This window comes from Octopus sinensis, linkage group LG21 (assembly GCF_006345805.1).
Source record: "Octopus sinensis linkage group LG21, ASM634580v1, whole genome shotgun sequence".
Classification (NCBI taxonomy): domain Eukaryota; kingdom Metazoa; phylum Mollusca; class Cephalopoda; order Octopoda; family Octopodidae; genus Octopus; species Octopus sinensis.
In genome coordinates, this window is record NC_043017.1 from 17929023 (window position 1) to 17956697 (window position 27675).

General features: G+C 39.4%; 1 protein-coding gene and 1 long non-coding RNA gene across 3 annotated transcripts in view; both read right to left on the reverse strand.

The window, feature by feature from the left end:
• Positions 1–4273: 4273 nt before the first annotated feature.
• On the reverse strand, positions 4274–27257 carry LOC118767441. Its single transcript, XR_005003364.1, has 3 exons — positions 27245–27257; positions 26429–26433; positions 4274–4347 (listed from the first exon to the last, which is right to left on the reverse strand). It is a non-coding gene; the product is annotated as an uncharacterized LOC118767441 (long non-coding RNA).
• LOC115223004 (G-protein coupled receptor 22-like) overlaps positions 10454–27675 on the reverse strand; it is a 39085-nt gene continuing 21863 nt past the window's right edge. For both annotated transcript variants that reach the window (XM_036512012.1, XM_029793428.2), the window contains exon 2: positions 10454–12887. In XM_036512012.1, the coding sequence (XP_036367905.1) occupies positions 10754–11950 (1197 nt within the window). In that variant the 5' untranslated portion in view covers positions 11951–12887 and the 3' untranslated portion in view covers positions 10454–10753. The remainder of the gene's footprint in view (positions 12888–27675) is intronic.

Consider the following 27675-nt stretch of genomic DNA (forward strand, 5'->3'; position numbering starts at 1 on the left):
AAAAAAGGAAAGAAACAAAAAAGGATTTTTTAACGATTTCTTTCATAGTGCATGAAAGAGGATTCTTTGTTACTGGTATTGCTGGCAAGCTGGCAGAAACGTTAGCACGCCAGGCGAAATGCTTTGCGGTATTTCGTCTGCTGCTACATTCTGAGTTCAAATTCTGCCGAGGTTGACTTTGCCTTTCATCCTTTCGGGGTCGATTAAATAAGTACCAGTTATGCAATGAGGTCGATATAATCGACTTAATCCATTTGTCCTTGTTTGTCCCCTCTGTGTTTAGCCCCTTGTGGTCAGTAAAGAAATAGGTATTGCTGGTGAGAGCTTAAATACCCTGTCGATTTAATCAATAATAAAATTGAACATGCAAAACAATTGACATCCAAGAATTATGAAAAACAAGAGAACCCCTTGATACACTTAGCACTTGACCTTATGTGTCAACACACAATCCAACATGGAAGCATGCAATATCAAGCCATCAGAATATACACCCTTTTGATGAGTAACCTGCAAATGAAAAAAGAACTTGAGGCACATAAAATTATTAAAAGTAAAACACAACCTAAGTCCCTAAAAAATCTACCCACTAGAGTCAAATTACCTGTCAAAATATAACCCCAGTAGTAAAAAAAATGTAACCGCTTTAATCGCATCAACTTTATGGAAGGTTCACCGTGTCAATTCAATTCCGAGCAAACATTACTTATAAAAATCTGTTCACCTGTACACTGAGGAACTTAATTTATATACCCAAATGCAGCAGGTGTGGTGGGGATTACACAGGTCAAATGAGCTTGACTTTGAAGGACAGAATGACAGTACACAGGCAACAGATTCAGGACCCCACAACTAGGAAAATTCCCATAAGATCTGTGCCCCGTGTCTAAAATATCAAATTTTCCCTGTGTGTCAAAGCACTGGAATCACCTGCCCAATTCTGATTGAATAAAAAAAATATATTTAAAGAATATAAACCACAACTGAATTACCCTGTAACAATACACCAGAATGGGAAAACTCAGTTTATTCCTGAAAAATTACTAGAAACAACAAACATAAATTAAAAGTTTAAGTAACGGATTCAAAACCCTAACTTCAAGCCACTGTACAATTACACCTTGCACTTTCTCAAACACCAGTTGCTGTTGTCACTTCAGGCTAAAACAGATTTTCTAGTCAAAGCCGGACCCTCAGGAAAAAAAAACAAACATTCAATTAACAGAGACCAGTGGCTTCTTAAAGAAATCAATCAATCAGAGCACTGATCAAAGACAAGTGACATATTCCGGTAGCCAGCCAACCAAAATGGCAGAAAAAGCAAGTCACATCATTAAATTTGAACCTATACCTTAAAAACCTATATTTACAAACAATTTCAGCTTTAAACAGTTCAGTCTATCATCAGGGAACTAGTGACAAAGAATTCTCCTTCATGCACTATGACAGAAATATCTTTAATTTTTATTCTTTTAATAACCTCATCCTATCTTATTGTTAACATAACTCAATGTTACTGAATTTTCAATTTTATATGTCTTATGAAATTCATTGAAAATTTAAACATGTATTACTGTCTATGTCTGTGAAACTTACTGAATATTGGAATTTGTATGAACATTTGATTTTTTAAATATGTTTTTCTGAATTTTCCTTTGTACCTTCAATCTCTCCTAAACTTTTATTTATTTACCATTGAAAAACAAGAAATTGCTGAAACCAGTTTGGTAATTTAATACATTTGTTACAAAATTTATTAATAAAAAAGAAAAACTACAACTTGTTTTATGACCCAAGTGCATTTTCAACCTCCAAAACCAACTTCCCTATATTCATTCCTGGGAATACACTTCTTTTCTCCATATGTGTGTATGTGTGTGTGTGTAATATTAATGCAGTCTGGAAAATGGTAAAGATCAGAGGGAAAATATAAAGAACATAGAAATTTGGGAGGATGGTGGGGGGGAAGGGTTGATTTAAAAATTTTTTTTTATTTTCTCTTTGGCTGATAGATTTAGTTAATCAAAAGTCGTTAGCAGTAGAAGCTAAGTAAAAGCTTGTGATTTCCTCCTCCTCCTCCTCCTCCATCTTAAACTTGTGGTCGAGTGTTTGCTGTGATTATCAAAATCAAGGGTTAAAAATGATTTGTCGTTTGTTTCTGATTCAAAGAAACTAACCTTGAACCATTTGGACATGGAAGGCGTGGTGGGAATGGTGACTGCGTGTAACTTTGTTCGATATGTATTTTTTTTATTTGCTTTTCTATTAGTAGAACTCAATCTCGGCACCTGACAGGTGAAAAACACAAAAACAAAACACCATTTTGCTGTTTCTTTTTTAATCAAAATTTCACATTAAAACAAAGAAAGGAAGATTTTTCTCCAGATTTCTTCAAGACCTGAATATCTTCCTTTATTAGACAGCAGTTTAATTTATTAGCTTCATAAAACACCCCCACCTCCCCATCCAAATTACTGGAGTAGTAATTCAACCCTTGCTAAAAATAAAAAGAAGAATTAAAATAGAAAGAAAAAAAAAAGCAAAAGAAAGAAAAAGAATAAATAAAAGCAAATATGATAATGGCTCAGAATTCTGTTTTTGTTTTGTTCCAACTCACAAAATAATTGCTGTATGTTATTCCCACCATCATAAATCTTACTGACTCTCAAACAACATTGTAATAAAACTTAAATTTGGGTTTTATGATATTTCATTAAAACAATCAGAATCTTTTGTACTATTTTTATTTTTCATGTTCCCTCAAATCTTTTTTTTTTTTTTTTGCTTTTATTTCCGATATTTTTGCAGTGATATATATTTTACAATTTCTCACAGTAAGACATTTTTCTAGAACTTTTCATGGTATTTTTTCCCAATACCTTTCATAGTGAGTTTTTATAAGACTTTTTACAGTGGATTTCTTCCTTGTCCCAACACTTTCCACAGTAGGTCTTCATTTTATAAAGCATATCACAGTGGGTATCTTCTTTTTCCATTTGTTATTTTCTTGTTGTACTTTAATTTTTGATTAAATTTAGTGTTTCTAAAAGATAAAAATACATTTGGAGATCAAATCCTAAATTTTTGGTGAGATTCTCTCATTAAAGAACAATAATTTTTAAGATAAGTAAAATTTGAGTGAGGCAGTAAAAGTCCTCTTTAGAGGTAACACCTTAAGAAAATACAAACATGTTGTTTAGGGAGTATCAGGGACCAAGCTAAAACTTTTTAGGGAGTATTATCAAGTAATATGATAAATATTCTTATTACTTTTATTCATTTTCTGAGTTCAAATCCTGCCAAGATCAGCTTTGCCTTTCATCCTTCCAAGGTTGATGAAATAAAATACCAGTCAACTACTGGGGTTTGTATAAAACTGATAACATCTCTCCAAAATTTGTGGCTCTGTGCCTCTTATTATTATTATTATTATTATTATTATTATTATTATTGCTGTTGTTAATAATGAATCTTTAATGTTCTCAGCCATGACTTGCCAAGAGCAATATTTAATTAGGAGGGACACAACTCAGAACATAATTATTAATTACTCCAAACTATTTAAATTGCATCAACAACGAGGTAACAAACCGCATGGTTGCTTGACTTGCTGCTAGAAATAGCTGTCAAATCCCCCTCAGACCACCTGCTTAGAGAAGAGGAACACATTCAGTAATAAATTCCTGGGTGGGACATCCTATACCTAGCAAAAAGACAGGATTGTCATAGCTGAAATGCCTGAGACTTACTGAATCAGAGCTAAACAATAACAACATAGAATAAGACATTTAGTTATGAACACACACACATATATATACATTCACACACACACACACATATATATAAATATATATATGGATCAAGACAGTTTGATTCAAATTTGTTGCTACTCCAAGTTTCAAGCATGATGCTAATCTTCAACCGTTTTAAATTTGAATGAGAGTTGATTGATATTACTGTAAAGTGGGCTGTGATTGGTCAAGGAATGTCATGGTTTGATGTTGGTATATCAACAGCAATACTTACTTGGAAAATACAGCCTGGTGAACAGGAAATAGACCACATGGACAGGAAAACGACCTCTTTCCTGTTCACCATGCAATATTTTCCAAGTAAGTGTTGTCGCTGATATACCATCAAACTGCAACACCATGTGACCTTCCTCAACTAATTGCAGCCCACCTTATGGTAATAACAATAAACTTCTCTCATTCAAATTCAAAATGGCTGAATATTAGCATCATGCTTGAAACTCTGAGTACCAATGAATTTGAATCAAACTGTTTCGATCCATACATGCAACTCCCAATAAAATTTTTGAGTGCCCTACTTTCATTTGTCCACTCACTCGTGTGTGTCTACACATATACATGTGTATATATATATATATGAGAGAACAAAGTGTATGTATGCAGCTATATATATATATATAAAAATACAAAATGAGACAAGAACGCAAAACATCCAGATAGACGATAGGAAAAAAAGTTGTCCGGATGTTTTGCGTTCTTGTCCCATTTTGTTTTTGCATTTATATATATATATATTATATATATATATATACAGCCTCAGCTGTGAACTTGGAACCTAATGGATGACCAATTATAGCACTTATGCAGTGTACCTATTGGTTTACATCATCAGTGAACTAAACCCTGCATATTTTCTCTCTCTCTCTCAATATATATATGTATATATATATATAACAATTTAGGAGTGACCCCAACAGGTCACTCGTCCACCAGAAAGAGCAGCCATAACTCACACCGCCAAGTAGTAGTAATTCAGAAATTAGGTGAAAATTTAAAAACATTTACCCTAATTCATCTTTTAGACGTTGCAACGTTGCATCTAAAAGATGAATTAGGGTAAATGTTTTTAAATTTTCACCTAATTTCTGAATTACTACTACTTGGCGGTGTGAGTTATGGCTGCTCTTTCTGGTGGACGAGTGACCTGTTGGGGTCACTCCTAAATTGTTATATTTATATATTTAGTCGATGACTATTTTCTCTTTTCCACCAGGCCGCTGGTAGCGATAAATTTCTATTGAATTTTTTTGCTACCCTAAATTGACTAATGTATATATATATATATATATATATATATACACACACACACACATACATACAGAGAGAGAGCAAGGTAGTGTGTGTGTGCGTGTATGTATGTATGTATATAGATAATTGATAAATAATTGTTGTCTTGTTCTCTCCCACCTCCACCACCCACTGAATTTTAAGCTAACTTTCTTACTAAGCTATTTCCAATATGTCCATTTATGCTTAGTATTAAAGTTGGGACTTATCACATTATTATTATTATTATTATTATTATTAATAAATGATGCAGAGAAATGAAAAAAAAGCTTGGGTAAACTTAATTTTCTTTTTTTAAATCATTTTTTAATGCTCTTTTTAATTTTTTCCATTGTTTCCCCTCGAAAATAAAAGAAAAAAACAAAGAAACCAAAGCATTTTTCTCATAGAGAATTAATTTTTAAAAAATTCCATTGAAAGAAAATCCTCCAATCGTGTCTATATCAAGAAATGTATTGATTATGTATTGACGATGTATAAGAGATTCACTCAAAGAAAAAAAGTTGAACCAATTCTTATTAGCAAATAAAATCAATTAAAAAGCCAAAAAAATTCTGAAGTAGCTTTATATAATCATTTGAGTTTATTCACCAATTTTTGTATTGGTGACATTATGCGTTTTCCTCTCGGGATGTTATTTGATAACTGCATTGGTCGTTTCCTTCATCTCTTGTGATACATTAGTCATGTCTGTTTTCCTCCAACAGTGTTGTTAACGGTATTGGCTGTTTCCACCCACTGTAATGTACCAGTAAATGATAAGTATTGCATAGTGTACCACTGTAACTCTCAGCCTTCTATATAAAGCCAACAGAAATACGTTAAAAAAAAACTGTTGAGAATGACAAAGGTGCCGACAGTTTTGGAATGTATCCAGGCAACACTGTCACAAATGATGCAGGAATAACCAGCAACATTACTAATTCGTGGAGGCGCAATGGCCCAGTGGTTAGGGCAGCGGATTCGCGGCCGTAGGATCACAGTTTTGACTCCCAGACCGGGTGTAGTGAGTGTTTATTGAGCGAAAACACCTAAAGCTCCATGAGGCTCCGGTAGGGGAAGGGGTGATCCCTGCTGTACTCTTTCACCACAACTTTCTCTCACTCTTTCTTCTGTTGGCCTGCTCGCTTAGCCAGCGGGGTGGCGTCATTTGAAGGCTAAAACAATCCAAAGCGCATTGTGACCAGCGATGTGTAGCAACATCTGATAGCCTGGTCGGTCACGGTGATTACTAATTCAGAATGTGCAACTTCTGCTTCCAAGAGAAACTCCACATCATGCATGACACCGTTCTCATTCTAAACAAAAGTTTTGGACTTATTTCAAACTTACTACCATGCACCAAAGTTATTCTGAGCCAATTCAAAATATATCCAACTTGTTTACCTAATAAAATGAATGGAAACCACCACAAATATGATCAACTACATGATTAACTCTAAAGTAAAACCACCTTGTTACTACCTGTCAAAAAACACAAACCAATGAAATGGTGCCTGACACCGTTCCATACCCTGACTGCCGTTCCATTCAAACCCCCCAAAAAACCCAAAAGCAGTCCCATAATTCTTGAGTTAGCCAGCTGAAATGTTGGAATATCTTGGCGGTAAGTTTGAATATTTTTATCCAAAACATCCGTTTGTACTATTATATTTTTGCAGTGTTTTGAAAACAAAAATATAATCTATATTATATTTCTTATTTCAGAAATAGCTAATTAATCTTAAATTAATTTAACTAAGGGTATTTTTCCGTTTTGTTGAAATTGACTTACAATTTACGCCGGCGCTTCCACGTGGGTTCTTATATAAGAGCAGCCTTTTTCGAAATTAGTGAAATGTGTGTTATAAACGATATTTTGAGAAATAGTTTTTCGAAAAGAGACTTCGATGGAAAACAATTAATTATAAACGGTGGCAGACCAAACCGAATTTACGTAATTTGCGAAGCCACAAGAAATTCACGAGACAATTTCAGGTTAATTTGTATGAAAAGAAAAAACGGTTAACTGGAAGTGTTGCTCTTAATAAATTATTCTGTTGGCCGTGTTTACTTTTTGGCTTAGAAAAAAATGTTTGGAATGATAAAGGCTATGATGATTTAAATAATTTACATATGGCTATGCCAAAGCACAAGCGTTCTCAAAGGCATATAAAATGTTTGATTGATCTTAAAATATTCGGGAATGTTCGCATAGGCTTACAATTAGATGCACGTAAAAATCAAAGCATACAACATCATAATGAGAAAGTTAAACGAAACAGATCCATTCTGCAACGATTGATCGATGTTGTTATTTTTTTAGGCCTCCAGGAATTATCGTTTCGGGGTCATTTTGAATCTGAAGGCTCTAATAATCGTGGAAATTATAAAGAACTCGTAAATTTGATCAGTAAATATGACCAAAAAAATGGAAAATTCTATCTTCACCGGTCTGTCAAACAGAATTCAAAATGACTTGATCGAAGCAATTCATAAAGTTATGTTGAATGAGATGCAGAAGGAAATTGAGAAAGCTAAGTTTGTTTCTATTGTTGTTGATGAGACATCTGATGTCTCAGCATCTTCACAACTGTCAACAGTTTTACGTTATGTTACAGAAGATTGTGTGACGAAAGAACGATTTATCGGTTTTAGTGATGTTAGTGCAGATCGATCTGCAAATGCTTTATCTGAACATGTTTTTAAATGCATTGAGACGTGGGAATGTGGAAACAAATTGATTGCACAGACATATGATGGTGCCGCTACAATGGCAGGACAACTAAATGGGTTACAGGCAAAAGTAAGAAAGAAATATGAATGTGCGATCTTTATTCGTTGTTGTGCCCATATCCTAAATTTAGTTCTTTCACAATCATGCTCTGCTATGAAAGAATGCAAGATATTTTTTTCTACAATAAACGGACTCGGTACATTTTTTACGAAATCACCGAAAGGGCTAATGCATTAGATAATATTGTTAAAAAAGATTTCCGAAAGCAACAGCAACTAGATGGATTTACTCCTCACGTCTTATTATTACCACAAAAGAAAATTATAATTTCATAATCAGCCTTTTTGAACACATCATTGAAAATCCTGAAGTATGGGATGATACCACCATAAATTCAGCAATTGGATTCTTACACACTTTAAAAGCTCCTGATTTCTTATTTTTGTTAGAAGTATTCAGTGACATTTTTTCTTTTACTGACGTCTTATTTAACATCCTCCAGAGTAAAAATCATGACATAGTGTATTGTAAAGAGCAAATAGATAAAACTAGAACTGTACTCGAAAACAACTTGATAATTTTTCAATCTTTTATGATAGGCTAGGGGGGAAATATGGAGTCGATGCAGGAATCGGAATTCAGAGATCCAAGAATATATCTATTGATCCCCAACGACATTATAGAATGCTTTATAACAAAATTATCAGTACAATAGTTGACCAAATAAAAGCACGATATTCATCCTTAGAAGAGTTTAAATTCATGGAACTTTTGAATTTCAATAAAGTTGATGAGTATTGCAAACAATTTCCTGTGGACTCTTTAAATTCTTTAAGAAAAACTTATGGCAGATTTTTTGATGTAATACAATTACAAACTGAGCTCAATGTGATGTATTCAATGAAAGATGTTAAAAAAAAACAAGTGTAAGTCATTTAATGAGTTACATTAACAGCAGTGATCTTGTTGAAGCTATGCCAGAACTCTTCAATCTGTGCAAGTTGATTTTGACAATTCCGTCTACCACTGCTTCTGTAGAGCGATCCTTTTCTGCATTAAGTAGAATTAAAACATACCAAAGAAATGCGACAAGAGAAAGAATACTGTCTGGGTTAGCACTAATGTCAACTGAAAAAGATTTATTACAAGAATTGATGAAAAGAGAAGATTTCTATGAAAATATGATAGATATATTTGCCCCAAAAGATCGAAGAATTGAATTAATTCATAAATGAGGTAAATAACATTTTAAAACATTAAAAAAATTTATATATTAAAGAGCATTTATTACAGGTTTTGATTAGTGTTTGTTGTAACGTAAGGTTCGACCTTCTTACATCAGTATTGTTTCGCAGGAGAAATGTTTCGATTTCTTCGTCAAACCTAACCTACATAGATTTCCCTTTCTGTGCTGCTTGGGTGTAGTCTATTTACGGCCGTAAATAAGTGTTTTGTTTCACTTTCAATAAGTGTCTTGTTTCAATCTCAGAGATGTTGACTTCTGCCACAACAGTTTTGGGAGGCTTTTTACAATGTTGAATTTTCGCTGTCTTTCATTGTGTGTGTATTCATGTATATGCGTGTATTTTCAACGTGTGTGCGTGAGACGTAGTCTTTTAATGTACGGAGTTCAGTAAGTCTCAGAACAGTCAATAATTTTCCCGGAATGACAAGTAGCATGATAAAGCACCTGACTTGTCTTCGAGAGCGTAACGATCTAAAACCATGGCCATATAATGTAACTAAATGTGTTCTTTTAATTAAATCATTTCAAATTGATTCGGCTCAACCAATAGGTATAGGGGCTAATGCAGAATCGCACCTCTTTGAAAAACGAATTTTTGTGAGAAATTTTTTTCGGATTCCTACCTTTAACAGAGATTCTGAATATGCAAAAATATTGACAGAATCCAATTTCATCTTTATTACATTTCACGGCGATATTTCGTCTCTAGTAGACCTTTCCGTCGATTTCCGTAAAAAAATTTTTTTTTTTTTATGGGCTTGCGGGAAAAAATTTCAGTTATCTCTTTCTTTCACACACACTAACAGAAGCACTTCACTTACACAACATACTGTCTCCCACACCCCATCAAACACACACACATGTACATCAATGCTTGCCATGCACGGTAACTTCAAAAGAACTTCCCTCGTCATAAAATGGCTTCCTCTTAGTCTCTTTCGCTCTCATTACTTCAAAAGTTCCCGCAAGCCCATATGTAAAAAAAAAAAAAAGTTTTACGGAAATCGACGGAAAGGTCTACTAGGGACGAAAGATTGCCCATTTCACTTATGATTTTTAGACTTTTCTAAGGGAGAATGAGGATGGGAAAGTACTGACGTTTCGAAGAGCAAAGAATAATACAAACAATAAACTTATTTTAGGCTCATCTCTACACAGCCATTTTTTATTCCCTGTTTATTCTAGGTCATACAAGGGTGATTGCATATTCAGAATCTCTTATATGTAAATCGTAGGAATACGAAAATGTTTCACTGAAAAATGTACAAAAAGAATCAAATTTTGTTTATCAAAATTTCATCAAACTCTAGTATTCTTCATATATAATAACGACGTTGTTAATATATACAATACTTCAAACAAGCAACATTCTTTTTAAAAATATTTTATTGAAAATTTAAAAGAAATGAAGGAGAATGTTTTAACAACTGAAGAAAAACAGTATTTTTATAATACTGTATATGTGTCCGGTTGTTTGCCATTTTAGTACATGGATATGTACGTTACTGTCTGTGTGATTACATGTATGGTATGTCACTCTGTATATGTGAAGTATATATATGTTAGTGTGCATATTATTGTCTGTATGCGCTGTGCATATTATATATGTGTGAGTAGATTTGTTAGTGTCTGTAAAATTTACAATCAGTTCTCCCCCTCTCTATTTGTTCCAATAGAAACAATAAAAACCTATTATTCTGCTGATGTTGTATCATTGATAGTGTCCCGTGTCAAAGTCCAAATGCTTCCATTGTGGGTAGCAGAAGCATCTGTTCCAATTTTACGATTTCTAAAATTCCTACGCAGTACTCTCTGTGTCATCCACCTGTTTCTGAGTGCCCTCTGGAAGTCTTGTCGCATGAATGTATAAAGAAGTGGATGTAAGAGAGCTGTGGAGAAAGCAATGACAAGTCCAATAAAACGTAGCATCTCTGCTGTTATATCATGCAGAGCAATACTGATGCAGGAAATAATGATGTGGGGCCCCCAGCAAATGATGAATGAAGAAACAATGGCCAGTGTCATCTTGGTCAGACGCCGATCCTGTAGTTTCCAAATGGACTCCTCTGCAGTACTGCCCCCTGTAAAGGCTAGTGTGGCCCGGATTAATGCTAAACGGACAGCGAGTCGTTGCTTAGCAACTCGGAAAATGTAGTAGTAGCAGACAATCATGCCAGTCATGCAGAGGAAGAAGTACAACATGAAGTAAACATCATGGAATGGGAAGAAATGGGCTGAATAAATGAAGTGTTGGCATGTGTGCAGTTTCCATTGCCAGTTGACATCTTCTGTAGACTCAGTTACATCTTTGGAGCTGGCGAAGGTTTTGTGGAGTTCATGAGATGATGAGTTTGAAGAATTTGAATTTGGTGATATTGAAGATAGAGTTGATGAATGCAATTCTGTTACAGGTGGCAACAAGGAAAAGTCTACCCCAATAAATGGAGAACACAACCCAAACAAAGAACTTGTCCAAATGGCAAGAAGAGTTTTTTTCATGTTGGATTGAATTATTTTTTTTCTTAATGGTGTCACCACAGCTTCATAACGATCGATGCTGATGGTGAGCAGGGTGATAGCACTAGCTGTACTAACAAATGTGATGTTGGCTTGGTGAAAGAAACATGGTAGGACACAACATTGTCCTTGGTAGCTCTGTAATAGGACAAGTGTGAGAGGAATGGCTGTGACACAAATAAGAATATCAACAATATTTAAATTAATGATGAGAAAGTTGTCTGTTTTCTGGGTTTTGAAACTCTTGTGGTATGTAATGAGGACAATGAGGTTACACACCAAGCCACCAATACATTCGATGACAAGAGCCATTGAGAGTGTGTAGATAAAACCTGAAGATATCTCAGATGGTACAATGCTGCTAGATTCCATTTTGGATAGATCCTCCTGATGTTGTTAATAAAATAAGGGACCAGTCAAACACTGTAGGTGTAGTTAAATCAATTAAAACAGCCCTTCAAATATATCACCTTGTCAAACTCTGAGAAAACAGGACTACCTGGTGCTAACCAAATGAAAGTTAAAATGATTTTATTCTTGCCACTCATTGATAGATTTCACACAAAATATCATTCTGCTTATTTCAGTTTCGAAACGAGATGGTGAATAAAAACTAAATTTTTAATCATTTTTAAATCATTAAATTATAATTATTGTTGGTGACATTAAAATTTAATCCTGATTTGTTTCAGCTTTTTCTGGGTGTCTTTCATTATTCCTCAAGCAGCAAGTTTAGTTTTTCTTCAGTGGAACTCCTCAAACAAAGATTCTTTTATAATGACATTTGCTTGGTTGGCACAATTGTGTGTTCAGAAAATTTATTTCTTTTTTTCTGCTTTTCTTTTCTTTTTGTTCTTTTTGTTTGCTAATTTCTTAACTTGTAATAATCTGTTTGACAAAAAGGAGTATGGCAAATCATGTCAAGAAAAATAAGGATCTCTGTGATAGGGACAGCAGTCTGACAGGAACAAAGCTCTGTTTGGAAAACAAGTCAAAATATTTAGCAAACTTTTGAGAACTTTGGTATGTTTGTTGAGACAGCATGTTGATCAGTTGGTTGGTGTTATCAATGGAAGGACACATCTTGGTAATTGAGGGTATAGAGTGTGTAAAAAGAATTAACTGCCCTCATTGGGATGTCATTGAAAGGAATAAATTAGAGAACAGGTGTAGTGGTGTCATACTAATATCTAAGTATGTTTAATTGACTTCCTTGAAAACATGAGAGATGAGTTTTGATGCATCACATTCTGTGAAGGAAGTTTTATTTGCTTGGTGGGAATCGTCTTCAGTTTCCAGTTTCTTGAAGCTGTTAAAAGAAAAAAAGTATAGTTATATGAATGATTGTGTATATGTATGTGTGTATCTCTCTCTCTCTCTCTCTCTCTCCTCTCCTCCCCCCCTCTCCACAGCAGATGTGTTAAGACCGGTTTCTCATCAGAGGTATAAGGCACTCATGGCAGTGCCCCGTAAAAGCACCCAGCACACTCTGTAAAGTGGTTGGCATTAGGAGGGGCATCCAGGCATAGAAACCATCCAACACATATCAGCATGGACAACAAACGTTAAATTATGCTGATGCTGATACACAACAAACATAAAAGGAATAATCAACTGCTAAAGCATTTGATCTCAATTCCTCTCAATAGAATGTACCACACAGAAAATTTGAAATTATTCGACTGTAGCTTGAATTACAGTGATACAACAACCATTTGGATGGATGCAAGCAAGATGTCAGGAGAGATTCCGAAGATCAACAGATGGGCACAAACACAGTGAATTCAGTGAGGGAAGAGAAGGAATCATTCAAGGATTAAAATATTGGTTTATTTCTTTCGCGTATAGAAATTTTATTATATGGTAATGGTTATTTCCCTTTCTACATTGTTATAATATCGGTTATTTCCCTTTATTTTTTAAACGTTGCTTTCAAATTTATGTACAAGGCCAGCAATTTGAGGCGAGGTGGTAAATCGATTACATCGACCCCGCCATTCAAATGGTACATATTTTGTCGACTCCAAAAGGATGAAAGGCAACGACAACTTCGGTGACATTTGAACTCAGAACACAAAGTCGGAAGGCATAGAGCTAAGCATTTTTCCTGCCTCAGTAATGATTTTACCAGCTTGTTACATTTTTATTTATTGCAATATAATTTATTTCCTCCATCCATCGCAAACGTTCCCGGACCTTTTCGGTTTGAACGGCAGTTTTTAACATAATTTCTAGGTAACTAAAAAAATTAAAACTTCGTATACAGGTAGAATGTGTTTATAAAACATCTTTTTCTCTTGGCTTTATTGAGAAAATTCTATAGTTTGTAAGATATTTGTTGTTTTTTTCTGCAATTTCAACCAATCACTGACGTCCATTGAGGTAAAAAAAACATTCTGTGCCGTATGAATATGTCCCTCATTTAAGAAACAGATTGGGTTTATTTACATTTGTGAAGAAAAAAAGATACCCTTCTCCCCACCCCTAACCCTAACCCTAAAACAGATTGAAATGCAATAGATCGATACTAGGGTCATAATTATGGGTGACAATTTCACATGACACCGCTAGAAAAAAACTGCCGTTCAAACCGAAAAGATCCCCGTTCCTTTCTGTATTACCGATTATTTCTCTTTCTATGTTATAATGTCAGTTATTTTCTTTGTGTACTATAACATCAGTCATGTCCCATGTTAAATATAATACTATTCTCGATCAGTACCGCAGACAGCAACAGCAGCAAGTATTCCACTATACTAATGAACAGCAAACCTCATTTGGATGGCTGTTGATGTTTATGAGTTCCTCTGCTTTTTAATGGGTTTTACTTTTCGTCCCACAGGGTGTCCAACAACCACCCACATCACCAAGCTACTTCAGTGGGGTTACAGGTTTAGTCGCCAAGAGCCCAAACAGGTTGTACTGGGTTACATGTTACAAGTAGCACTCGAAAGTGCCCTGACATAATAATATAATGTATCTACATATAGCACTAGCACTAGTAACTTGCAAGTTACTCAGGACCTTACTAGCGCTGGTGCTACAAAATGTGGTTGGCACTAAGAAGGGCATCCAAATGTAGAAACTATGCCAAAGCAGATACTGGAGCATAACACATTTGTCCATGCCAGTATGGAAGATGGCAAATAAGTGATGATGATGATAATCATCATCATATGAATGTATGTGTGTGTAACAGGATGAAGGTCTCTGGAACACTTAATGGGTATCGGTCTTATCCTGTTACATTAAATTGTGTTGAAAGGAAAACCAAAACTTTGACTATCTTCAACAGCAATAAATAATGTTTTATTTTGGTCTGGATTCATCATCATCATCATCGTTTAACGTCTGTTTTCCGCACTAGCATGGGTTGGACGGTTCGACCGGGATCTGGGAAGCCAGGGGCTGCACCAGGCTCCAGTCTGATCTGGCAGAGTTTCTACAGCTGGATACCCTTCCTAACACCAACCACTCCGCGAGTGTAGTGTGTGCTTTTTACGTGCCACCTCACAAATAAAAATATATATACATATATTTTTCTTCATGGCAAACCGGTAGCCAAAGCCATGAAACTATTCACAATAGTTAACTTGTGTGAGCCAAAAATGCTTTCTCCGTTCCCACATAGAAGGAGGTTTCTATACGTGTTGGTTTTCTTGAGAGAACCTTGAATCGTCTCCACTCGATTCCGCTGCAGCTTCAGAAGAACATATCTAGCGGGAAAACTTTCTGTTGGCAGTTCTCTGCGCATGTGCGTGAGGGAACTTCCAGCGGCCTACCAGAAGTAATCCAACTCTGCGCATGCGTGCTGAAAACTTCCAAAATAGCATCACTACATGACGATGATGATGATGCTTAAAAAGAATAAGTCTTGAGGTTGATTTGTTCAACTAAAACCCTTCAAAGCTGTAACAGATAAAAGATAGACGTGATCAAAACTGAGGAGAACAACATTCAGTAAATCAACAATGAACGCCTCAAATGTACTGACTTCTTGATGACCTCAAATACAACCCCAATATTACTGAACCTGCATATCTCAATGAAGACCTGGAATAAAAACTCTGCATCTCACAAAATGTAATGCATGAGCAGGTTTCCCTAAACTGAAAGATGATGCTCATGTTAACAAGTGTGGCCATTTCAGTATGTCACATATTAAAGGTTATGCAGCGAGCTGGCAGAAACGTTAGCATGCCAGGTGAAATGCTTAGCAGTATTTCGTCTGTCGTTATGTTCTGAGTTCAAATTCTGCCGAGGTCGACTTTGCTATTCATCCTTTCGGGGTCGATATAATTGACTTAATCCGTTTGTCTGTCCTTGTTTGTCCTCTCTGTGTTTAGCCCCTTGTGGATAGTAAAGAAATAAATATTTCGTCTCGCGTTACGTTCTGAGTTCAAATTCTGCCGAGGTCGACTTTGCCATTCATCCTTTCGGGGTCGATAAATTAAGTACCCGTTACGCACTGGGGTCGATATAATCGACTTGATCCATTTGTCCTCTCTGTGTTTAACCCCTTGTGGGTAGTAAAGAAATAGGTTATGCTCTTGCAATTCAAGAGGAGGAAATGGTAACAATATACAGAAGCAAATAAGACAGTGAAACCTTTAAATTCCTTGTCTTAAGAAGTGCATCATCATGAAGATTCCAAGACATATTAAAAGAATGAATGCAATGGCTAGTCATATGTTATGGCAGCCACATTTTCAGTATAGAAGAGCAGCACAAAGAAGGGAGAAGACCATCATCCACGTAGTCCTTACTCTTTCAGGAGGATGTCAAGGATCTCAACAGACATTGGGGGGAAAAAAAGCAAAACACTGAACTCAAAACACCAGAAGAGAACTGCTATGGCCTCTCTCCACTGTACAAACGTGGAAGGGACTGACTGAGCTTTGAATAAGTAAGATTACAAATTCATCTGAAGGTACAGATGTGTCTCCACTAAATCAGGACAAACAAATCCACAACAATTATCAAGAGGTGAGAGATAAACAAACCTATACAGAGTTACACATACATACACAATTACATATATACACATGTGCATACACAAACACATACCAATACATATATGTGACAGACTTCCACAGAAATTTCTATTTATCAAATCCACTCACAAGACTTTGGTTGGCCCTGGGCTATATAGTAGAAGACAGTTGTTCAAAGTGGCACACAGTGAGAGGGAACCCAAAACAATGTGGTTGGGAAGCAAACCTCTTAACTACACAATGTAGAGATATTTTCCCACCTTTCTGTGGGAAAATCCTTCCTGTTTTATGAGCTTTCAATTAAAGCGCAATAATTAGCAACAAATTAATTCTTAAAGGTGAGAACAATTTGTACTAATAATTACAAGGTCACCAGTTCAAACCATGCTACTAGCTGGTCCTGGCAAAGGACTGGATGGGTGAGTGGATGAGTAATTGCTAGACATACCAGTTAAGGAAAATTGTGGTGAAAGAGAAAAACATCAGGTGTGAGAGAGAGAGTGAGGGAGAGAGAGAGAGTGGTGATAGTGGTAGGAAGACTGGTTAATTGTATTTTAATGGTGAGAACTTATACTTCACATCCCCTCCATCTGTGAGTAAATACTAAATATATATACTTGATTGGTCTAGTTACCTCAATGTCAAGTTACCTAACTGATACATATAAGTTCATGAACACTTGTATATGTATGTTCATATCTATGTGTGTAGGCATATGAGTGTGCAAATATATATAATACATATGTAACGTGAAAGGATCTATCATCGAAGCACTGGCAGGGTGTCGAGATCCTTTCTAGTCACATACAATATTCTTGCAGAAAACAAACAGACGAAACTCAGGTTAAAGGTGAACAGACAACTTGGTTTATTGATTCATGGTTGTACGTTGTCTGATGGGGGAATAGACAGCCTCTGAGATACTGCTGGTGTTGGTCGTTGAGGTTGGTTGAAGTTGGTTGAAGCTGGTGTGTGGCTGTCAGAGCCGGGAAAACCGTGACCGATCGCAGTGCTGTCTTGAGCCGAAGAGAGAGATTTGAGGTTCGCGGGCTCGAGAGATGTTTTCCCGCACATGCGCATGGGGAAGACTTCCGGTGGCCACCCGGAAGTAGTCCCATTCTGCGCATGCGCGCCGAACCCTACACAGTAGCATCACTACAGGGCTCCCCTCCGAGTGCGAAGTACGGCAACCAGAATATAGTGGTGGTGCTGCAGAAAACAGAAGGCTTGCCGATCCCCCAGAAGACTTGGTACATACTATTATACAATAAGAAACATTTTAAGAAAGTTAAATGTAAATTGTTTTTGAAAGTTTCTTGGGCCAATGCACTGTTCTGCCCGATTTTGTAACATACGGTGTGCTCGGGGCACCCGTTGACGGCGAGGGTGGTGTTGTAGGAGCCGGTGAAGGTGTTTGTGCAGGTGAAGGCGTTTGTGCAGGTGAAAGTGTTGTTAAAGGTGCATAGGTGGGTGTGTCAAGGTTGTCATCAAAAGATGAAGACGTCTCAAAATGTGCCTTTTTTAAACGGTCCACGGAAACGGTCTCCGAACGACCATTTATCTCAATCGTGAAAACCTTTGGTGTGCGAGAAAGCACACGAAAAGGTCCTTTATAGGGAGAAACAAGTGGGCCCTTCACAGAATCGTCCCGAACAAAAACATGCGACCAGGTGTTCATATCCGGTGGAAGATGGGACGGTGGAGATTGCTTTCTGGGAAGCATGGGCGGAAGGTTTGAAAAATATTCCCGCAGTCTGGTGACATAGGTCGCCGGATCATGGGGCGGGGAAGTGTCTGGCACCAACATCGTACCGGGCAATGCCAGTGTGGTACCATACAGCAGCTCTGCAGCAGAAAACCCCAGGTCTGCCTTGACAGCAGTCCGACAGCCGAGAAGCACAATGGGCAGAAATTCGATCCAGGACTGTGGGTCCGAAGAGGCACGAAGAGCGGCCTTGAGCTGTCTATGGAACCGCTCAACCAATCCATTAGACGCTGGATGGTAGCTTGTGGTGTGGATATGGTGCATACCCAAAATTCGCGAAATAGCGAGGCCTCAAACTGTCGTCCACGATCAGTTGTCAATCGGGACGGGACTCCGAAGCGAGAAATCCAGTTTGAAACGAAAGCTCGCGCAACAGTCTCAGCAGAAATGTCTGCTATCGGAATGGCTTCTGGCCAGCGGGAGAAACGATCGACACAAGTTAATAGATAAGAGAACCCGCGACTCACAGGCCATGGTCCAACCAGATCGATGTGGACATGGCGAAAACGGGCCTCCGTGGGGGGAAATTGTCCAAGCGGGGCACGAACGTGCCGTTGAATCTTGGATCGTTGACACTTGGAGCAGGTGCGTGTCCAAGAAGTAATTGTGCGACGCATATTCGGCCAGAAAAACCGAGCAGTGATTAGTTTGAGGGTGGCAGCGATGCCAGGATGTGATAAGGAGTGCAGTGCTTCAAACACTGAGCGTTGATGGGTCTCAGGCACCAGTGGCCTGGGAGATCCAGTTGAAGTGTCACAAAGAATGGTGCCTTCGGCTGACGGAAGCGGAAGGTAGGAAAACTGGCAACAGGAGAACTTGGGAGAAGTTAAATCTAACGACGCCAAGGTGGCTGCTCCTGCGATATGGCAGCTAAGTCGATAGCAGCAGGAGACGAAAGGGCGCAAACTGGAAGGCGAGAGAGAGCGTCAGCAGGAACGTTCTCTTTTCCAGGTATGTGTCGAATGTTGCTAGTAAATTGAGAGATAAAATCCAGGTGCCGAAAAGCACGGGGTGAGAGTTTGTCCGTTTTTGAAAACAGGGCAAACGTAAGGGGCTTGTGATCCGTATAGATCACAAAATCTCGCCCTTCAAGTTGATGCTGGAAATGACGAACCGATAGATAGATCGCTAGGAGCTCACGATCAAAGGTGCTGTATCGTCGTTCAGCTGGTTGCAGTTGACGGGAAAAGAAGGCTAGAGGTCGAACATGGTCATCCACTGTGTGTTGTAACACAGCGCCAATCGCAGTGTCCGATGCGTCCACAGTCAAAGAGAGAGAAGCACCAGGAACTGGATGTGCAAGCAAAGAAACAGAAGCCAGCTCCTTCTTAATGGACTCAAAGGCTGTCACTGCCTCAACAGAGAGGGTGACTTGACTGTCCTTTCTAGGAGAGTCCTTTAACAGCCTGGTGAGAGGTAGCAGCTTATCTGCACAACCGGGAATGAAGCGTCGGTAGAAATTGACCATCCCTAGATAATGCCTGAGCTGGCGCAAGGAAGTGGGGGGTGCGATGCGTTGAATGGCATCGACTTTTGACGAGAGGGGGCTGATTCCCGTCGAATCAATATGATGCCCTAGAAAATCTAGGGAAGAGCGTCCGAAAACACACTTGTCGGGGTTTATGCGTATGCTATACGCGCGAAGACGCTGGAAGAGTTGAGAAAGGTGCCGGAGATGATTTTCTCGTGTGTCGCTCGCAATGAGTATGTCATCGACATAGGCAAACACAAAATCAAGACCGCGGACAACCTCATCAATGAAACGCTGGAAGGTGCTAGTAGCATTCCGCAAACCGAAACTCATGTACAAAAACTCAAAACACCCAAACGGGGTAGTGATTGCAGTTTTTGGAACGTCGGCTGGGTTGACCGGTATTTGGTGGTAAGCGCGTATCAGATCGACCTTCGAAAAAATGGTACAACCATGGAGATTTGCTGTAAAGTCCCGGAGATTTCTAATCGGATAGCGATCGGCTATTGTGACGGCATTGAGGCGTCGATAGTCTCCAACCGGGCGAAAATCAGACTCGCCCTTTCGCGCCAAATGAAGGGGAGATGCCCATGGGCTGGTGGAGGGGCGTATAAGGCCAAGTTGAAGCATGTGCTCAAACTCGGCTCTGGCCGTTTTAAGTCGGTCTGGCGCTAGGCGCCGGGGGCGTGAGAATACAGGTGGCCCATTGGTGGTGATGAAATGGAGGGTCGAGTGGGTAGGATTTTCCGGTTTAAAGGCAATGTCCACTAGCTCCGGAAATGAAACCAAAAGAGAGTGAAAAGGGTCTCCAGAGGTGGCAACAAAGAATGTCGGGCTAAGGACCGCAGTGGTGGAACTCCCAGTCGGTGTAGAGAGCGACGTCGTGCTATCAAGAAGCCTCCGACGCCTGACATCCACCAATAGGTTAAACCTATCCAGGAAATCAGCGCCGAGAATAGGATGCGGGATGTCAGCGATGACGAAAAACCATCGAAAGTCTCGACGAAGGTTGAGGTTGAGGCGCAGCGAAATCTGACCGTAAGTGGTTATGGGAGACGAGTCAATAGCATGCAAGACAATCGAAGAGCGCTTGGGCTTGTCTGCAGCCAGACGAAGGGGCCAGATGCTGCAACAGGAGCCGGTGTCTACCATGAAGAATTTCTCCGACACCAGATCTTTTACATAGAACGCACGATGTTTGGGAAACGAGATGGAAGAAGGTGACGTGCTCACCTCCTCCGGATTTAGTTTTCCGAGGGCTTGAAAGTGCACGGCTGGGTACACCGATCTGCCTTTTCGGCATATCTCGAATGGTACCAGCACCAGCCGGAACGAGAAACAGAGTCACTCCGACTGCGGGAAATAGAGCTACTGCGACTACGAGATTGGCGTCCGATCGCACGGCACAGATCATCGATCCTCCGCGTAAGCGCGTCGATGTTCTCGGCCAGTTTATCGTTCGTCGGAGGTGTCGGGGGGGGCTCTGTGCATGCGTACAGGCCCCGCGAGGGAGATGGGCGCGAAAACTCCAACACTTTGTCGGCCATCGTGGCGATCTGGTCCACAGACACAGCATCCAGTGCCGTGGCCAACATTGTCTGCACGTGGGCAGGCAGCCTTGAGAAAAATATCTTACGTAAGAGCGGCGCGTCAGCGGCGTTGCCGCTTAGCTCTCTTAGATGGCGCAGAAATTGGGATGGAGTTCTGTCCCCTAACTGCTCGTCGGCCATCAGTTCATTAAACTGACTTTCTCTGAGCGCGTGTTGCGACGGAGGATCTCCGCCTTTACTGACGCATATGTGGCGTCAGGATGGGGACTCACAATGAGATCCCTGACCGATGTTGCGAGCCGGGAGGGCAAACTTGAAAACAGTAGATGTAACTGCTGTTGTGGCGGAATGGTATGCGCGGCAAAGTGTGATTCCACCTGTGCAAACCACAGCCCCGCATCCCCCGTAAATGAAGGCAAACCTGAAGCCATGCCTTTGTCGGAAGGAGTCTGTGAGAAGGGGGCAGAAGGTATGGTCGAGAAATGGGGAGAGAACACGTGGAACCGAGAAGGCAATTCAAAATTGTGTTTGTGTGTGCACCTCGTGGGTAGCAAAAAAAAAGGAATAAGTGTGTACAAGGAAAACAAAATACAGAAAAGGAAAAAAATGAATGTGTGTGTGTTTTCTATTTTCTTCTTTTTTTTTTGTACTGTGTGCGATGAATAAGGTTATTTGACCCACCTCGCCGTGCTGAAAAGGAGAAAATAAGAAAATAAATATGGATTTCCGCGCTCTTCGGCCCCAAAAAAACCTGTTCGCTGTGTCTTTTTCTATCCTGTTCTTTTTCTCAACTAGGGGTCACCAATTGTAACGTGAAAGGATCTATCATCGAAGCACTGGCAAGGTGTCGAGATCCTTTCTAGTCACATACAATATTCTTGCAGAAAACAAACAGACGAAACTCAGGTTAAAGGTGAACAGACAACTTGGTTTATTGATTCATGGTTGTACGTTGTCTGATGGGGGAATAGACAGCCTCTGAGATACTGCTGGTGTTGGTCGTTGAGGTTGGTTGGTTGAAGTTGGTTGAAGCTGGTGTGTGGCTGTCAGAGCCGGGAAAACCGTGACTGATCGCAGTGCTGTCTTGAGCCGAAGAGAGAGATTTGAGGTTCGCGGGCTCGAGAGATGTTTTCCCGCACATGCGCATGGGGAAGACTTCCGGTGGCCACCCGGAAGTAGTCCCATTCTGCGCATGCGCGCCGAACCCTACACAGTAGCATCACTACACATATATATAGAGAACACCATGTTGGATCATTAGCTCCTACACGCATTTTTTTCTCTCCTTGTTTCTTTTCTGTGTATCTTTCTGTCGAAGAGCGTAGGCTCAAAACATAAAAGACTTGTTCTATTTCTATTCCTGAGCGCCATACTAATACATTTGTTTGTTTGTACTCCACCTGCCTTCGTCTTTTGTTTATTTTCGTAAACCTTCCCGTAATACATACACATATATATATATATATATATATATATATATATATATATATCATCATCACTGTTTAACATCTGCCTTCTATGCTGACATGGGTTGGATGAATTGACAGGTGCTGGCCAGGTAGGAGGTCTGCACCAGACTTCTGGTGTCTGTTTTGGCAGGGCTTTTATGGTTGGATGCCATTCCTAACACTAACCACCCAGCAGGGTGGACTTGGTGCTTTTTACGTGGCACAAGCACAAGTGTGGTCAATTTGGCATGGTTTTTACAGCTGGATGCCCTTCCAAATGCCAACCACCTTACAGTGCGGACGGGATGTTTTTTAAGTGGCACCAGCACTGGCAAGGTCACCAAGTAACTTGCAAGACAAAGATCCTTTGAGAGGGGAGGGGGCATTAGAGGAGTTGGGGGGAATCATCTTCAGCTGTCTGCAGGCTCACATGTGGGCTACAAGGCCTGCTCTTGAGCTGCAGCAGCAATGACACCTATTGCAGGTGAAGCTACTTTATGCAATGGAAAAGTAACATCTCTCATGTGCCCTTTCAGATTTTCACAGCTGATTCTTCTCAATGGCTGGAGTTACGAGCTTCAGCAATTGGTGCCATTCATTGCACTACAGGGCCTTCTCCTCCCAAATGTCTGGAGAGATGCTGGAGTTCTTCATATATCTCTTTGGCACATTCTTGTATCACAATCTCTAGCCACCATGACTCTGCCTGCTCTGATGTAGTTCAGCATAAATGACTACCTTTGGGAGCCTGCTACCCTCCATCATTGAAGCATGTCCCACCCAGCACAACTGCAAAGAAGTAATGAGGGCTTTTGTTTATATGTTTCAAACTTTTGGCACTTAGGTGATTAAAATCTTGCACTTAAAGCAAATCTTTACAAGGAAAAGGAGGTTTTTATGATTAAAAAAAAAAGATAGATAGATAGACAGACAGACAGATAGAACTATTTGGATGAAACAATTCTGAGTGGATCCATATTTCTGGACCAAGTAAAAAGGGCAGCATCTTTTTAAAGAAATTAATCTAAAATATAGTAATATTTACCTCAGGTGTTAATAATAAAGCTGGGGAAAAGCAAGTGCATGCACGAATGCATGTGCACATACACAAGCAAACATATGCATACATACAAACATATATGTATGTAAAAAAAATAATAAATGTTTCCTTCTCAAGCCACACCAGGCCCATGAAGGCTGGTTTCCCAGTTTCCACAGCATATAAATTCCCCACCTGGACAGGATGCAGGTCTGTCACAAGATGACTCATTTTTGCCAGCTGAGTGAACTGCAGCAACATGAAGTGTTTTGCTCAAGAACAGAACACATTGCTTGGTCCAGGAATTGAAATCACACTCCTATGATCATGAGCCCAGCTAACACCTAAGCCACGTACCTCCACTATATGTTTGTATGTATGTCTTCGTTATTTTATATCTATATATGTTATACATTTGATAGACTTGGAAAGGACCTGATTAGGGTCCATGGGACTAAAATAACTATTGAGACTAATCCCCACCACCATGGACTTCCTAGATTTCACTCTGGACTTCGGCTCCAGTACACACAGGCCCTACTGCAAACCAAGTGAGAGGTTGTCCTACATCAACACAGCCTCCTGCCACCCCACTATCATGTTCAAGAACCTAGTGAAGGGTGTCAGCAAGAGGACCTCAAACTTATCCTCAAGTGAAGAAATTTTCAATGCCACAGCCTTCTATTACAACGGGGCTTGGCATCCAGTAGGTTTAAGGACCACATCTCCTATATGCCAGGCCCTAGCATCCACAAAAGGAAGGACCACCAGAACATCATTTGGTTTTCCCCACACTTCTCACTCTATGTATAAGTATATATATATATATATATATATATATATATATGGCCATCCATCTGGCTTGATATAGCCAGGTCATCGTTCCTGTAGGGGGGCAACCTATGTGGATGGGTACATCTCTTGAGGGTATCCAAAATGTATAACCCAACAAAGTCAGTGATTTCAGCCCTGTCAAAGCTCCCCATAGAGACATCAAACAATGGATATGGATCGCCTTCTTTATTCCCCCAGAAGGAATCATTATGGAACACTCTTTTCTTAGTCCCTTCTCATAGTTTTAAGAGAGAGAAAAAAGTGGCCCCAGTACTTGACTGGTATTTATCAACTATGAGGAATGGAAATTAAAGGCCGACACTGCCCCAGGATTTGAACTCAGAGTGCAGAGAGATGAAACAAACACTGCAGGGTATTCTATGTGATGCGCTATCAACTCATTCTATTCATAAAATTCTGTGAACAGTTAATACAGAACAGCTAGGATAATAACTTGAGTTCTGCCACTGTTTCTAGAGATTCTTGTGGAAAATCAATAGAATTAAAACAAGAGACAGATATTCTTTAAATAACATCAACATAGATGTAAATAACCTCCATTCAACACCACAACGCCTACAATCTACCCACTGCCTCACTGGCCCACAGACCAGGCTGGCTGAATGACCAGTTGGCTGGCTTGCTTCAAGCAAGATTAAATAAGCAGCTTTTTAAATAATACATGGAGGTTGTACTTCGACCATTGACATCACCAACACCACCACCACCATCAGTAATACAAATACAATTACCTCCACCATCATCAGTAATACAAATAAAACTACCGCCACCACCATCATCGTCATTGCTCCTACCGTCACCATCTCTCTAGGTGTTATTACCAGTAATACAACCTCTACAAATACAACCATGACCACCACAATTACTACCAACATAATCCCAACTACAATCACAACTACTGTCACAGTTACCACTCCCACAACTACCGCACACAAGCATAGTGAATGAAGGTAAGATGTGAGAGAACAGTTTATTAATCATACCAATATTTTCTCTCTCACTCACAAACATCCACACACACACATTCTTCCACCTGTCCCAATCACACAAGTATAATGAAAGGAAGAAATGTGAAATTTGAGCTTAATAATATAAAGAGATAAAAAATCTCTGGCTGCAGTACATTTCCTTCTTTCAATTTTATTGTTATTATTATTATTATTATTATTATATTATTATTATTAAGGCAGTGAGCTGGCAGAATCATTAGCATGCCAGGTAATATGCATAGCAGCATTTTATCCCTCTTTACATTCTGAGTTCTAGTTCTGTCAAGGTCAATTTTGCCTTTCATCTTTTCAGGGTCAATGAAATAAGTACCAGTTACACACTGGGGTTGATGTAATTGACTAGTCCCCTCCCCTCAAATTTCAGACTTGTGCCTATAGTATTTCAGATGGACTGTCTATCCCAGCATGATACATATGTCTAGCCTAGCACACCCTTCTCTTTTGCATACAGCAGCTGATGCCTTTTGTTCCCAGTTTTTGCCCTAGGGTCATCTCTGTTCTGTCCTCCATTCATGCTTACTTTACATATCCAGTTGAGTACAATCCAGACTCCCTTCATCCTCTTCACTCTCCCCATGTTTCTCTGTGATGTGATATTGTATTTTGTATAGAAGCATCATAGAAGTTGTTTTTCACTCATATAGTGAAAACCTTTCTTGCTAAAGAAGACACTAGCTTCCTCAACTATTTCCACCCAGTCCCTGCTCAATTTTTATACCATATCTCCATCCTGCCCTCTAATACTTCTTGTCACCATTAAAACATAGAATGTCATCAACTTTTAGTGAGTCTTTTGATTATTGGAAGGAAATTCCATGGCTGTTCTTATAGCTAACTTCTCTTGCACATCTTAGTATCAGCATGTACCATGGTTTTAGGTAGCCATGTAAATGCAAACATCCTGCCTGGCTTCCGACTTTTAGCTCAGTTGAGCATCTAGGACAGTGGTTTTCAACCAGGGTTCCGCGGAACCTTAGGGTTCTGCCAGTACAGTCCAGGGGTTCCGCAAGAAGTTACAAAAATGCTAAAACCGACAGTAATTTTTAATTCTCCTGTGCAGATATGTGTGCATAAGACAATTAAATTATTGCACAGGAGTTCCTCGAGCCAGTGAAATGTTTTCTTGGGGTTCCGCTCCAGCAAAAAGGTTGAAAAGCACTGATCTAGGATGTGACAGTTAGAAAGAGACATGGAAAACTGCAGCAGTACAAGGCTGGTAGTATATTTATAAACCCTTAAATGATGAAAAGCAAAACTAACCTCTGCAGGAACTGAACTCAGAGAGCAAAGAGATGGAACAAATACTGCAAGGCTCACACACACACACACACTAGCATGCAAGTGTGTGTGTGTGTGAAATGGTGAAATGATAAATACCTTGACTGAAAAAAAAGGGTGAACAACAAGAAGGGCATCTAACCATAGAAAGCCTGTCTCAATAAATTTCATCTAACCTGTGACAGCATGAAAATGGACATTAAAACACTGATGATGATGACAGAGTATGTATGTGCATGTGTGTGTGTATATATACATCATCATCATCATCATTTAGCATCCGCTTTCCATGCTAGCATGGGTTGGACGGTTCAACTGGGGTCTGGGAGGCCAGAAGGCTGCACCAGGCCCAGTCTGCTCTGGCAATGTTTCTACAGCTGGATGCCCTTCCTAACGCCAACCACTCTGTGAGTGTACTGGGTGCTTTTTACGTGCCACCGGCATGGGGGCCAGGCGAGGCTGGCAACGGCCATGATCGGATGGTGCTTTTTATGTGCCACCAGCACAGGGGCCAGGCGAGGCTGGCAACGGCCATGATCAGATGGTGCTTTTTACGTGCGGAGAGATATGTTTAGTAAAAAAACAGGTGCAGTATGAAAAACCAATGGAATCTCAATTAGGTTCCAGTTTCTTCCAATATATTGTTCTGTTGAACCACATTTAATATACAGTTCCAGTTTTGTATGA